Genomic DNA, 12,754 nt, shown 5'->3' with positions numbered 1-12,754 from the left:
TACGTAACCTCTACATGATTAAGAAGATGGAACGGAGAGTGACTCTAATGAAATGTCTAGCGCATCTCTGAAGGTTTGGTAAACTACCTCATCAAAATTATTGAAAGGTTAACATTTTCTCATTCAAGACAACGCATCTCATTTATCAGTTCTTGGATTGAGAGAAGCAAAAGGTTTATTATAAGTGCCTGGCCCAATAGCACGACTCGGTGACCCCAGGCACAGTTCGCATTCAAACCGACCGTAACCACCTAGCGAGCTTCTCATACCGAAAACAACCCTAATTTCACTGTGTGGAGGAAAACTTGGGAAAGCTCAAAAGGTTTTATTTTATTTTATTTTTTTTTTGGCCATTCTCTCTCTCTTTCTTGCAGATTTCAGTTTCCGTGCTTTTTCAGGTCAGACCAACGTTGGCGCAAAGTAAGAAGCAAACATTTTATATTTTTTGGATGTGTAATTGGAATAAACTTATATTTAAATTATGTGATTTTTGAACGTTTTAGTCCTACGTGGTGGTCAGGGTATCTGTGTTATATTTGCCTTCTGCCAATCTGAAACTTGTAAGTGTTCGCCTGGTTACTATGGAGATGGCTTTACTAGTTGTACCAAAGGTAGATAATGTATCAGACATTCAATCACAGTGGGAGCAAAGCTACCAAATTGATATTTCACCGTTGTCACCGTGTTAATCAAATGTCTTACAGTGAACTCTCTAAGGCTAGTAGGATCGAGCTAGTAGTGACAAATAGAAAAAAACTTAGGGAAGGTACGTTTTTCATTGGGGGGTGGGCCGGGGCTTTGGAGGGGTTTGACCCTCCCCAATTTTGCAATTGGGGAGGGTCAAACATGTTGTATTCGCAACCGGGGGAGGGTCACAATTTCTTTTGGCAAGGAAAACATTACCCCATGTCGCTTAGTTGACTCTAACAAACACGCGAAGTGTATAGAAACCTTAAACTTGTACATAAAAGCAAAGCTACCAATCAAGATTAATCTAAATTATTTACTGGTGTCGAAATATATCAAAAAACTATCTTGTTCCAACTAACATAATTGTTTCTCTCGACCCGTGCCCGCTTTCATCCATAGTTTGACGGCGGTAATGTTTCCGCGCGGGGTTCTGGTATAAAATCAGTCTCCGGTAACGATTCGTTACTTAAGCTACTCGGGCTTGAACTGACAACTCGATCTACTACATCACTTTGCGAGTCAGTTTCAACCTTGTTGACACTCCATTGAATCGTACAGCACGCTGCCAATGCGCGCTGTGATCATTGCGACCTTTTCAGCTTTCTTCCCCTTGAAGGTGATCTTGTGATGGGAAAAGTAAAAGGAATACTCTTCCACCCTCAAGGACGACAGCTTATCGAAGTTGTACAGTCCAACCCAGTCAATGTCATTGTACTTCCGGTTCAGCCGTTCTATTCGCTCCTTTTCAGTCTCCTCTTTCTTCTTTTCCTTGCGCATTTTTATCTGGGCAAGGTGCTCAACATACTCTGCCACAAGCTTTTCGGGGACAATGTATTTATCTGAAAACTTTCTAATTGCCTCACTGTCCCCACTGACTAGTTCACTTTCCTCAAACAATCGCTTAATTAATCTGAGCAAGTTGCTCCATCTGACCTCATGAAATCCTCGCATTCACCACGAGCGCATTTCCTTCTTTCTATTCCTCGCACATCCTTGCCCATTTTCAGGTTTTCACCGCGCAATCACACGCCACGCAATTAGCTGCTTTGTGCGCAGACGCGGTTATGTGATTAACACTTCCGGTTAGTTCTTTTCACTTCCGGTTATTTTTGTCTTGGGGGGAGTGGGGAGAGGGTCAGATGTTTTGTGTAGGTATTTGCATTAATCCATTCTGGGAAGTGGGAGGGCCCCGCCTTTTTTCGCAAAAAATTTCTAAAATACCCCGACCCACCCCCGCCCCCCAATAAAAAACGTACCTTCCCTTAGCAGCATTATACTGTTATTTTATACAATACGTTGTTGAATGAGTGGTTAAATGTGTTGGTAAACTCGTCCCCGATCTGCACTTAATCGAGAAATTTACCTTACCTTCTCATATTCATACGAGAAATACTAAGTGGAGCGAGGCTTTCTATAGTCTACGGAATGCCCTTAGCGGTGACGCGCATAAAATCTCCAGACTTCATAAGAGTTTATAGATCACGAGTGATTAAGTTACTTTTAGCCGATTAATCTAAGAATTTGTATTTCCTTTGATAAGCTTATTACATTATTATATGCTAGTTTTCATGACTATTTAATTGCTTATCTGCGTAACTATAAAAGCCCTTGTTATAGAGTATGCATGTGTATGTATGTTTGTATCTCCCTTCCTTTCTTGCAATGCCGTTATATACTCGTTACACGGTCCCTTATTGTTATCAAGTACGTTGCGACCTCGAATGCGCAATCGTCAACTATCACGCGATAGAAACCGAGAGCAAATATTCTAATGTGCCAAGACTCAAACGAAACTAAAACTTGTTTCAAAAGTGTCGTTAACAAACTTGACTTGATTTAAAATTGTTTTTTTGTTTAATATTGTCCATGTTTTGTTTTTCCCTTAGCTTTGTCGCAGTCGTCCACTAATTATCTAGAGATGATATCATCTGCTAAACTCATTAGCAGCACAGCAATAAGCCCAGCGACTTCTTCAGCTCCTTCTTTGTCTTTGCCCATGATTTCTACGGCAACACAAGGTTAGACACAAGATGATTCTTTTCCTCTCGGTAATTTTTTCGCCACAAGGGTATGGTTGACTGACACGGACGAGGAAATTGTTTAACCCTCTGACGTACCCTAGGGAGGTACAAGGAGGGTGGGAAGGAGGGTCGACCGAGCTTTTCCCAGGGATTTCGTTGTGATAATACATGCCTAAATTGTTTAACATTTAGGCCCATTTAGTAGATAGCTCTCGGCTCACTCTAAACGATGACATATTTTTGGAGTTCATGGCGTCATTGAATCTGCCATGCTTTATCGGCAACTAAGGTTTCACTATGCTCTCTGAAAATCAGAAAATAACGCGTGTTGATGGAGAATTTACCTAGAAAATTATTCTAGAAAGTAGAAAAATACTAACCCTGCAATGCTGTTAAAGAAACCCGGAAAAATCCAAGGATTCTGTTGAAGAAGACGAAATTTGGCTTGATTAGTGGTTGCTATGGTAATGTCAAATGACTCGAAGAGACAGTTGAGCCGTCAAGATCTCAGCGAGGGGTGAATGAACTGAAATCATCATAGTAAACTTCTCCTGAGGCCGCCTGTCGTCACTTTGTGAGTGACCGCTGCGCATGATAACGGTTATCGTTTACCAGTTCTATCGTTCGATTTGCAGAATTGTTTAACTCATGTGAGATATTTCGGTGACATCCGAGGCGTTCATTAAGAGCTATTAGTAGTTTAAGAAGAAAGCATCCAGAAAGATCAATGACCTTCCTCCTTAACATATGTTGCCTCATACATTGTGTAACCTATTTGGGTAAAAAAGGAATGAGCTAAACTTTCCCATCAAATAGGATCTAACAAGGTTCACCATTTTTAAAGGCTATTTTCACGTGACATTTATTGTCACTTCATGCTTTATGATACAGGCTTGTGATGAGAATATTGAACCTCGTAAGCTAAGCCTCAATCCAGCTAGCTGCAATTGACGTGACAATCTACCTTTTCTTCACAGTTTTCTTTTTGTCGTTGTTGTTGTTTCTCACGACTATATGCGGATATGGAGTTGTCGACACGACTTTGTTAATAGCGAGAGCATTTGACACAGAACCATACAAGAATGCATCTGTAAATTTATCTTCTTAAAAGGAAAAAAAAAACTGTCTTTCATTACTCGCGAGCTTAGATGCATTTAGATGCAAATCATGTAGAAGAACAAAAATAAATCAATAAAAGTTGCTAGTTAGACTGTGAGATTATCTATTTGTTCTGTTCTATTTGTTCCTCAGAATCTCTCATGAGTTCATTACCGCTCTCCACGAGCAACTTGCAAATGACTTCATCAGCTGCAATGATGAATTCATCGCCGGAACAATCTACAGTTAAGATCAGTCACAGCAAACCACAGTCTTTGGCGACCTTACAAGCATCGCCATCCCGATCAGGTGGGTAAATGAGTCCGGTGTGGATGATAAATGTTACTGTGTAACTAATCGATGTAATGACTTTGCTGAAAGTATTTGCTACACAGATTTGTTGTTGTTGTAACTGATGTGGAAGAAGAGGCTCAAAGCAAGTCAAAGCAATACGCACTAAGCTCGACAGAAGCTGATCAAAATATGGTACCCCATTTAAGCCTTTATATACCAAACTTTAGTCACTATTAAATCAGTTGGTATAGCTAACCATACGGTTTCGAGTCAATTTGGAATTAATTTGCACTTGTGAGTTTTTCAAAAAGTTGAAATTGCACTCGCCGAAGCGGCTCGTGCGATTTCAGCTTTTTAAAAAACTCACAAGTGCAAATTAATTCCAAATTGAACGAGAAAAACTGTATGATTACTTATTAATAAAATAAACATGAAAAAATTTGCGTGGAGGAAGTGCCGGAAGACCTTTCTAGAAGCCATTTTTTCTCATTCGAGAAAACTTTTTTCAAAGTTTTCGCACAAAATTTTCTCATTATTTTACGTAATAACATTGGTTTCGAAAATTTCCTATTGTCTTTCAGCCAATCATAATCCAGAATTACGATGTGTAATTTGCACTGGTGTTACACTTTTTGCACTGGTGTTGCGCTTGAACTGCACTGCTCTCAGCCAATCAGAATCGAGTAATTTTATCATGTATATTACTATCTCTAATAAAGGTTAGACAAGAAAAGTTGTAATTACGTTTTTCACCTTACGAAGTGAAACAAATGCACCAGAGCAAGCATCGAGGCGTACACAGACTGCTTTATAGAACCTTGCAAAAGAAATGGAGCTGACATTGATTTAACGACTTTCGAGCGTTATTATCGCGAAATTTCGAAGTCATTTTGTCGAAATTATACCTGAAACTGAAAGTTCGTCGAACAAATGCATTTTGGTAATTTATAAGTCCCAAAGGAGTCAATGAGACTTACATATCACATTTTATGCTTTATTAAAGTCTTAGGTCCTAACACCAGCATCGTCAGGACTGACTTACAAACAAAACCCTGTCCATCTCAAGCTCACTGCATCATTCTGGAGAACAGTTCCTGTGTGTGTTACTGTATGTACTTGGCCAGAGATTATCCAGGGTTTACAGAATGTCTCAGTAAGTAAAGATGTCATTTTAAGATGTCTTCGGGGCGCAGGGATGGCGCAGTGGCCACAGCTCTCGCCTCCCGGTTTTCCTCCCTCCTCAAAAACCAAAACTCTAAATTCCAGTTGGACCAGGATAGAGGACCCGTATAAAAACCAGCTAAGGCTGATGTGGGTTATAAATGTTGTAATATCAATATTCTTTCAAAAAGTGAATCTCTTGTTATTTGGCTCTTGCAAATGTAGGAAACTTTGAAATTTTCTCTCCGTTTCGACGATCTATGAAAGAACGCAGTTATTTTTATCTTTATCTGTTAAATATTTGTTATTTGTTGAGGTGTTCGTGTCGTCTTAGTATAAGTTAGATGTTTGATGTAGGTGGAAGCCCCGGCATAGATGCGTCCTTTGAGCCTTGGGGCAAATATATATGCGAAAAAAAAAAAATACTAATTCGGATATTGAGTTAAGATCGTTATCAGTTCGTCCCTTGACTAATGCTTTTATCATTCCCTTTTTTACATAACAATAATCTAAAGACAAAGATTTCGTCGCGTTACCTGAAGTAACAATACTGAACGTACACCAACAGCCCTTCATGGATGGACCGGAAATTGTAACATGTGACGAGGAGAGAATGTTCCAAGCATCCGTAGACAGTAAAAACGTCAACTCGACAGTGCAACTGTCTTTTGAATGGTATATAAGGAACGTGTCAACAATGCCGTTTGCAATTTCCAAAGAACGAACCCTTGTACAACGAGATGCCCTGACATGGAATCCCCCTCGTGGATCGCTTACAACAGGTCTAAAGATGATTGAATTTGAAGTTAGAGTACAGAACGTTCCTGCAGTGAGAAGAGATTTTGGCTTTATTGAGGTGCAGGAACCCACTTTGGTTGCTCTAATTGATGATGGATCCGACACGCTACTTTCATCCAATGAAGAAATAATCCTTAGTGGATCAGGTTCCTCTGATCCATGGCCAGGGATGGGTAACAACCAGCACTCTGGAATGTCTTTCTCGTGGTCTTGCTTCCAAGGAGGACAATTGGTTCCCCATATTTATAGTGGTCAGAAAAAGGTGGTAGTTCCTTCGGGATCAGCTAAGGAGAAAGAACCTACCTGCGGAAACGACACAATGGACATCCAAAATGGATCGACAGTTACCATTCGACCCAAGGATAATCAGATGTACTACATAAAACTGGTTGTTCAAAAAGATCAACGGCAGTCTGAGGTTCTTAGGACTCTATATGTCGCAGATCATGATGTTTTACGCGTTGCAATCAGGTACTGGCAGTGAAAAACATTACATTTCGATTACTTTACAATACTGTGTCACATAAGATGTAAAAAGGAAGTTTTGTCAGAAGGTTTACATCCATCGACAAAAGCCTGATTCCAAGACCCTGGCCTGCTTTCCAGTCGCTTAATTTGAAAATTCCTCTGGTATTGTATGCTCGATCACTGGCCACTGCGTCATATCTCCCTGGACAAGGCAAATGGGCGCAACGGTATAGCTAAGTGGTAACTAATGAAAGCTGTGCGACAAATAGAAATTCTAGTAACACCCATGTGGGTTACCCTGTTTTACAAAAGCGTTTCCAGAACTGCGAATTACATAAAAGTGCAGAGGTCCTAAGTTGACCAGATGAAACGATATCCTACCGGCCTACTCGGCTGAGCAATGTGTATAACCATGTAACAACGTCAAAGCCTGCCTGGCCAATATCGCCACTTGTAGATACTTGTTTCTCTTGAGACATGCACTTTATTTAATTGATGTCCAATATTCTGACGTGCATTTCCTTTGCAGGTGCATCAAAAACTGTTATCAGATGGTGATACCCAGCCACCGATTCTCTTTAAAAGTCACATGTAATGTTTGCCATTCTAAACACATCACCTTCAAATGGAAATTGTACTCAGAGGGATTACAAAGCAATGAGTCTGTCACGGTTTGGTATCTCAACGAAACATTGAAAAGCCTGGTCTCTACTAAGCCGAATTCCAAGAATATCGTTTTCAAAGAAGACAAGCTGCAAGAAGATTCCTCTTATTGGCTCACCGTTGATGTCCATCTGCCAGATGGGTTGCGCGGCTGGGCAGCGTACAGGGTCAAAACGGCGGCCACGCCGTCTGGTGGAGTGTGTAACGGTAACCAGGTGGAGAAAGGAGCGTTTGGAATTACCCTATATATTGACTGCACAGGATGGTACGACGAAAACAAGCCTCTTGCGTACGAGTTTTTCCAACAAACAGACGACGGAAGTTTGCACATGTTGCGGTATGGCATAATGCCTTTTGGTGAAGTTCATATTCCCCAGTTTGATAATGGTGAGATTAAAATAAACGTCGTCATTATAAACTCTTTAGGAGCGAGGACTGAAACGCACATCGTAGTTCAGGTAAGTTAAAGTTCATATGTAGATGAATGCCTTTTTGGACTTTAAGACATCTATTCACACGTAAAAAGATAATAAAAACAAGTTCCCTTCGACATGTATCAAATTTGAGGATCCTCGACGATTTGGCAACGACAAAGTATCAAAGGGTCTGTACATTCCCAATAGGCTACTCTCCTTGTGTCGTAACTTTGGACAAAGCGACTTATTTTCTCACTGGCTTATATTCCCACCGATCTGCACGATAATGCTGACACTGTAACGACAAAATGCCAAAAAGGTAAAGAAAAATGGACTAGCATTCCGTCTCGATAAAATAACTTTTTCAATTGACTGACGTTGTTGATAAATTTCTCCCTCGACGGGTTGTACAACCATTGTGGCTGAGTGACGCTGGCGACGGACTTTCGGTTTTTGAACACTCTGAGGATATGTTTGATAAATATTTGATTCAAAGAAAACTGTACGACGCGTGGCAGATAGGGCTTGTTCTGGCAGAGGCTATGAACATGGAGAGTTTCTATTGGATAACACCACTTCGTGCCAAAGATGTAAGAAACACTTGTTTATGTCTTTCTTCTTTAACCCGTCACGAAGCTACCCACAAGCTGCCTGGCCTGCGTTATGTTTACTGGGTAATAAACAAGACAGCAAGTACTGATTGGACTAATGTGGCTATGAGCACAGGCTCATAACCGTATTTATATGTGTCACATTTCAGTTCCAAAAGATTGATAGATTAAGTGGCCCAGTAACGGTGAGGGCAACACAAACGCCACAAGCATTATGATGAACTCACAAATGCTCCCCCACCCATGGGTAGCTGTGAAGCACTAGGAAGTGAAAACATCAGAAGTAGTTGCCCTTACTAACTGCCTCCAGATACCACTTTATCTAACATGAACAAAAGAAGCAAATGCCCATGCTAATTGGTCCTCAAAACTATGAAAAAGATATGGACTGAACAAAGAACTTAGAAAAATTAAGAAGCTATTGTCCCAGCTTACTGATCGATCCTCAAAACTAAGCAAAATGTGTTAACTGTTTAATCGGGAGTTTTAACTTCATTTATGTGTTTTGTGTGTTTGCACATGAGCGTAGATACTTTTACTCTCTACGTATTCTCGCAAAGAATGGAAAAATAATTGTTGTAAACTTTTGTTGATTACCTTGCAGCTGAAGTATCACATAATTCAAGAGATACCAAGATCCAATGCAGCCGACGTACAGAGCATTCTTCTTCTGTCGTCGGTGTTGAAAGTGACGACTTCAATACCAGAACATCTTTTGCTCAACAGTATGGTAATTATCTGCGTATTGATCATACTTCTTCTCTATTTCATCCTGTTCTTCGAAAAAAATTAGTTTCCTGACCAGATAGCTTTGAAAGTGTGGTTTAGCTGAAGTTGTACATGTAGGTAATGCATAAAATTGTAAGGAGGGCTTGAGTTAGGTACTACAAAGGTTCCATTTAATCTACTGTTGTCTTTGGTGAGTTTAAGCCGTTGACTGATTTGACAAGGCAATCAAAGATAAGTTTTAAATTTAATTAGAATTCCAGTGAAGTAAGGCTGATACTAAGGGACGATAGGGTTAAAACTAAAGGCCAAGAAGGCAATCATGAACAGTTGTTTCACCAAGTTGGGTCTCGTCGGCTCGGTCTGAGCAGCAAGAAAATAGAGGAACCAGTGCGAGGACTAATTGTCTACTAAATGCACATAGTAATGACCTGAGATGAAACTCAAATCCAAATTTTTGCGGATTCACACTTTGTACATGTGACGTTAACCAATCTGCAAACATTTGGATTTCAATTTCACCTTAGGTCGTTCCTGCTGTATCTGCACCGTGCTGACGATACCTAACCAGGCTTTCAGTTTGGCCTCTATCATGCTTTTGTCGTGTTAAATTTTCTACTTTGGGCATCAGCCGTGCTTTATTACCGTTTATTTCTATTGTTAGCTGATCAGATCTTTTACAGATCCTTCGCGTACCATCAGCATTTTTGTTGTAGTCCCTTCAGGCACATTTGTATTTTAGTTATAAAACATCAAAAACCGAGCCTGATAGTAAAAGATAAAAGATGTACAAATTAAGATCTCCTTCCTCGGTGGTGATTTCAGTTTATGTTACGGCTAGCGCCGTGAGCAGGCAAAATGAACCAAACCCTGTGCTGCCGTGATCGGCTACTCGAGAAGGAGGACGCTATATTGCCCGCTTGGGATTACAAGGCATTACCTTAGCTCCGTCTCGGTCCATGAAACGCAGAAAAGAACTTGGCAAGTATCCTCGATCCCATCATGACCTCGTGCTTGGTCAGCAATCCATATAAGCTCATATATATTGTAAAGCTGGTGGATATTGAAATAGGGAACGCACTATACCAATTTTATCGAGGACTCCTTTTGAACAGCGTGTGCTCCAGCCACGTCGTCGATCTTTCATAAATAAGCTAAGAAAGGCTGAGAGATAAAGCCATTGTTCTGTTGCAATATTTGACATTCTGCGAAGCCATCCAACAAGAAGGCGTAATTTGGACCACTTTTTACCCCTCTCTCGTGCATGCAGAGTTCTGTATTATAATAATTATAATGGCGTCATGAGGTCGCCGAAACGTCGATCATTATATCGTTATCGTTTTTACTTGTCTGTGTAATATTAAGTAATAAGAAGAAATTCGAATAGTGGGTTAGTTTGGTGTTGACTGGCCGCTACTCTGGGAAAAGGGCAAGAGCGCAGAGACCGTCGTAGTTTGGATTGACTCCGTATGAATACTTGTCCTTTTTGTTTTTCTATCTTAGGAGATTGCTTTGGATGTTCTTCACGAATGGGTGTCAGTAGTAAAAAAGAGAATTCACGGTGGAGGCGGAAAAGACCGTTATCTTGAAAGGCATGCATGGAACGAGTTGCTACACAGCTCAGGGAACATTCTTCACGCCATAACTCAGAGAGTTTCCAGGGGTGAATCGGAGCGAATAAAGGTAAGCGTTTCCTTGGTGCTACTTGTAAGAGGTCGAGAATTCAGGTCAGCAATTGTTAGTAGAAGAGCACAGAACCCAAATGGCCAGATTGTCCCAGAGAAACTTACTTGTGGAGAACACCTCTAGCCGAGCTGAAATTACATCAATAGGAATGACCCGCTTGTCAATTAATGTGCGTGTCATAATTAAACCCCATTGCTCTTTAGCATGCCATTGTTGTTGCTTTTCCTTGCAGATAAAAAAGTTGCAACTGTATGCCCTTAAACTTAATGACGTCATATCGGATGCTGCTCTATCGTTAAAACTGACTGGGGAGGAATACAGTTCAGTGAAAACAAAACATCAGTCTTTATTGTTGGGAAAACACGAGCTTCATGAAATGAGTAGTCTGCAAGTGAGAGATGAAGATTTTCATTTCATCTTCCCTGAGCTCAGCGAGGATATGACACAAACAGTCTTTGGTGAAGCTACTAATGTACACGTTCAGGTAATGTGTGAATTTAACTACCAAAACTAGTGACGTACTGTTCAGTATTAGGAGTATCAAGATATAGTCTCTTAAAGTGTTTGTGTGAAGTGAATAATATTTATTTGACCTGGTACCATCTTTATTTAATGTCTGCGTGAATGTCAACTTTATGGGGCTTTCAGTGGTAATTTTAAGGGTATGCACTATGCACCTCGCGCTTTTTTTTAACCACAAAGAATAGATGCCACCCTTTGAAGTGGCAACCTATTATGCCAGAATGAAACGAACGGGATTTGTTGGCTGCCGCGTGCACTTTTGTGGTGACGAAGATGCATACGAGAATAAAGTTGAAATTGAGGTATGGGTGTAAGTGCAGTCTGAAAGGGACACAAACCTACTTCTACTGGAGCGAACTATATGTTATGCAGTTGTATTGCCGATTGCAGTTCCTCAAAAGGAAAAGAAACTTACGATTGGCTCGAGAGATTTAGAGCTCGAGATATCTGAGGTAATGCCACACTGGAAAAAAAAAAAGATTTTTGGATCAAATTATGGTAGAAAATTTCAAAAAAATCGAGGATTCGAGAAATTCGAATTCCGCTGTACAGAAAAATCGCTTGAATTAAGTTCTGAATAATTATTTCAAAAGATCAGGTTGTAAATGTTTGCAACATTTCGTGTCCCCTCTTTTGTAGATGATCAGCTACAACATCAACCCTCATATTTTAGGCCATCAACCCCTTGATGATATCAACTCAAAAGTGCTTAGCGTGACCCTAAAGGATGAAAACGGGAAGGTAATCAATATCTCAAACCTGCACTCGGCCATATCATTGACAGTTCCTTTGAAGAATACTGAGAACAGAACAACACCAGTTGAGGAGTACTCAGTCCCTGATGTTATGTTGCATCGAGTCTTTACCGAGAATCGTGGAAATAGTTTAGTCCAGCTGTCGTTCAAACTTGAAAGGTCTGCGCCATTTGAAGTGTACGTAAAGTACGGCGCAAGGCCAACAAAGGAAGATTATGATTACTTTGCCACTATAGATGAAGAAACTTGCCACAATGGGGAAGAGATTTGTAATGTCAGCACCCAAGTATGGTTTGATGCTGAACGCATTGGAAAATATTTCATTGGGCTGATCCAGACGACGAAATCAAGGGAACGAAGATCTGCCTCGAAAAGCGAATCTCTTAACGTCTTAGCACTGAATGCCCCCACAAAATGGAGGTCAAGATCCCTTTCCCAGTTAGATAATCAAGATGAAAAGTTATGCGTGAAGCTCAAGGATCCCCCAACGCCACAACCGGTGGTCAACGTGACGGTTAAAAACGCTCCATACGACCCAGAAACATCCGTGAATTTTACGTTGGAGGTCGACTCAACTGGATGCCTGTTTTGGTCCGAGACTGAAGAGCAGTGGATGAGTGAAGGATGTAAAGTAAGTACAAGTAGATGAAATAATTTCCCGAAAAGCGTTTAGTCATCAGATATTTTCGTTGAAGGTGGTAAATGGGTGCAACTGGTCAGGGCAAAGACAAAGGAAAAATTATACAGTAGAGGGAAAGCAGGGAATAGAATTTAGTACCTTATCGCGGCAATTTAAATTTAATTTTGTTTTGAAGTGTCGACAAAGTCAGGGAATTGCGCTATGG

The 12,754-nt window shown here is 40.5% G+C and overlaps 1 protein-coding gene across 1 annotated transcript; it reads left to right on the top strand.

The window, feature by feature from the left end:
• The first annotated feature begins 11,793 nt into the window (after positions 1 to 11,793).
• On the top strand, positions 11,794 to 12,687 carry LOC149110336 (uncharacterized). Its single transcript, XM_089291694.1, has one exon. The coding sequence runs from the start codon at positions 11,794 to 11,796 to the stop codon at positions 12,556 to 12,558; it is 765 nt and encodes a 254-aa protein (XP_089147820.1). The 3' UTR covers positions 12,559 to 12,687.
• The last annotated feature ends 67 nt before the right edge of the window (positions 12,688 to 12,754 follow it).

Source organism: Orbicella faveolata, unplaced genomic scaffold, assembly GCF_042242905.1.
Source record: "Orbicella faveolata isolate gen_17 unplaced genomic scaffold, um_ofav_v1 contig_24, whole genome shotgun sequence".
NCBI classification, from domain to species: Eukaryota; Metazoa; Cnidaria; class Anthozoa; order Scleractinia; family Merulinidae; genus Orbicella; species Orbicella faveolata.
The sequence above is the reverse complement of the archived record's forward strand: the minus strand, read 5'-3'. Positions and strand labels throughout refer to the sequence as shown.

Coding starts and splice junctions, on each gene's coding strand:
- LOC149110336 (XM_089291694.1), top strand. CDS start 11,794: ATGATCAGCTACAACATCAACCCTCATATTTTAGGCCATCAACCCCTT.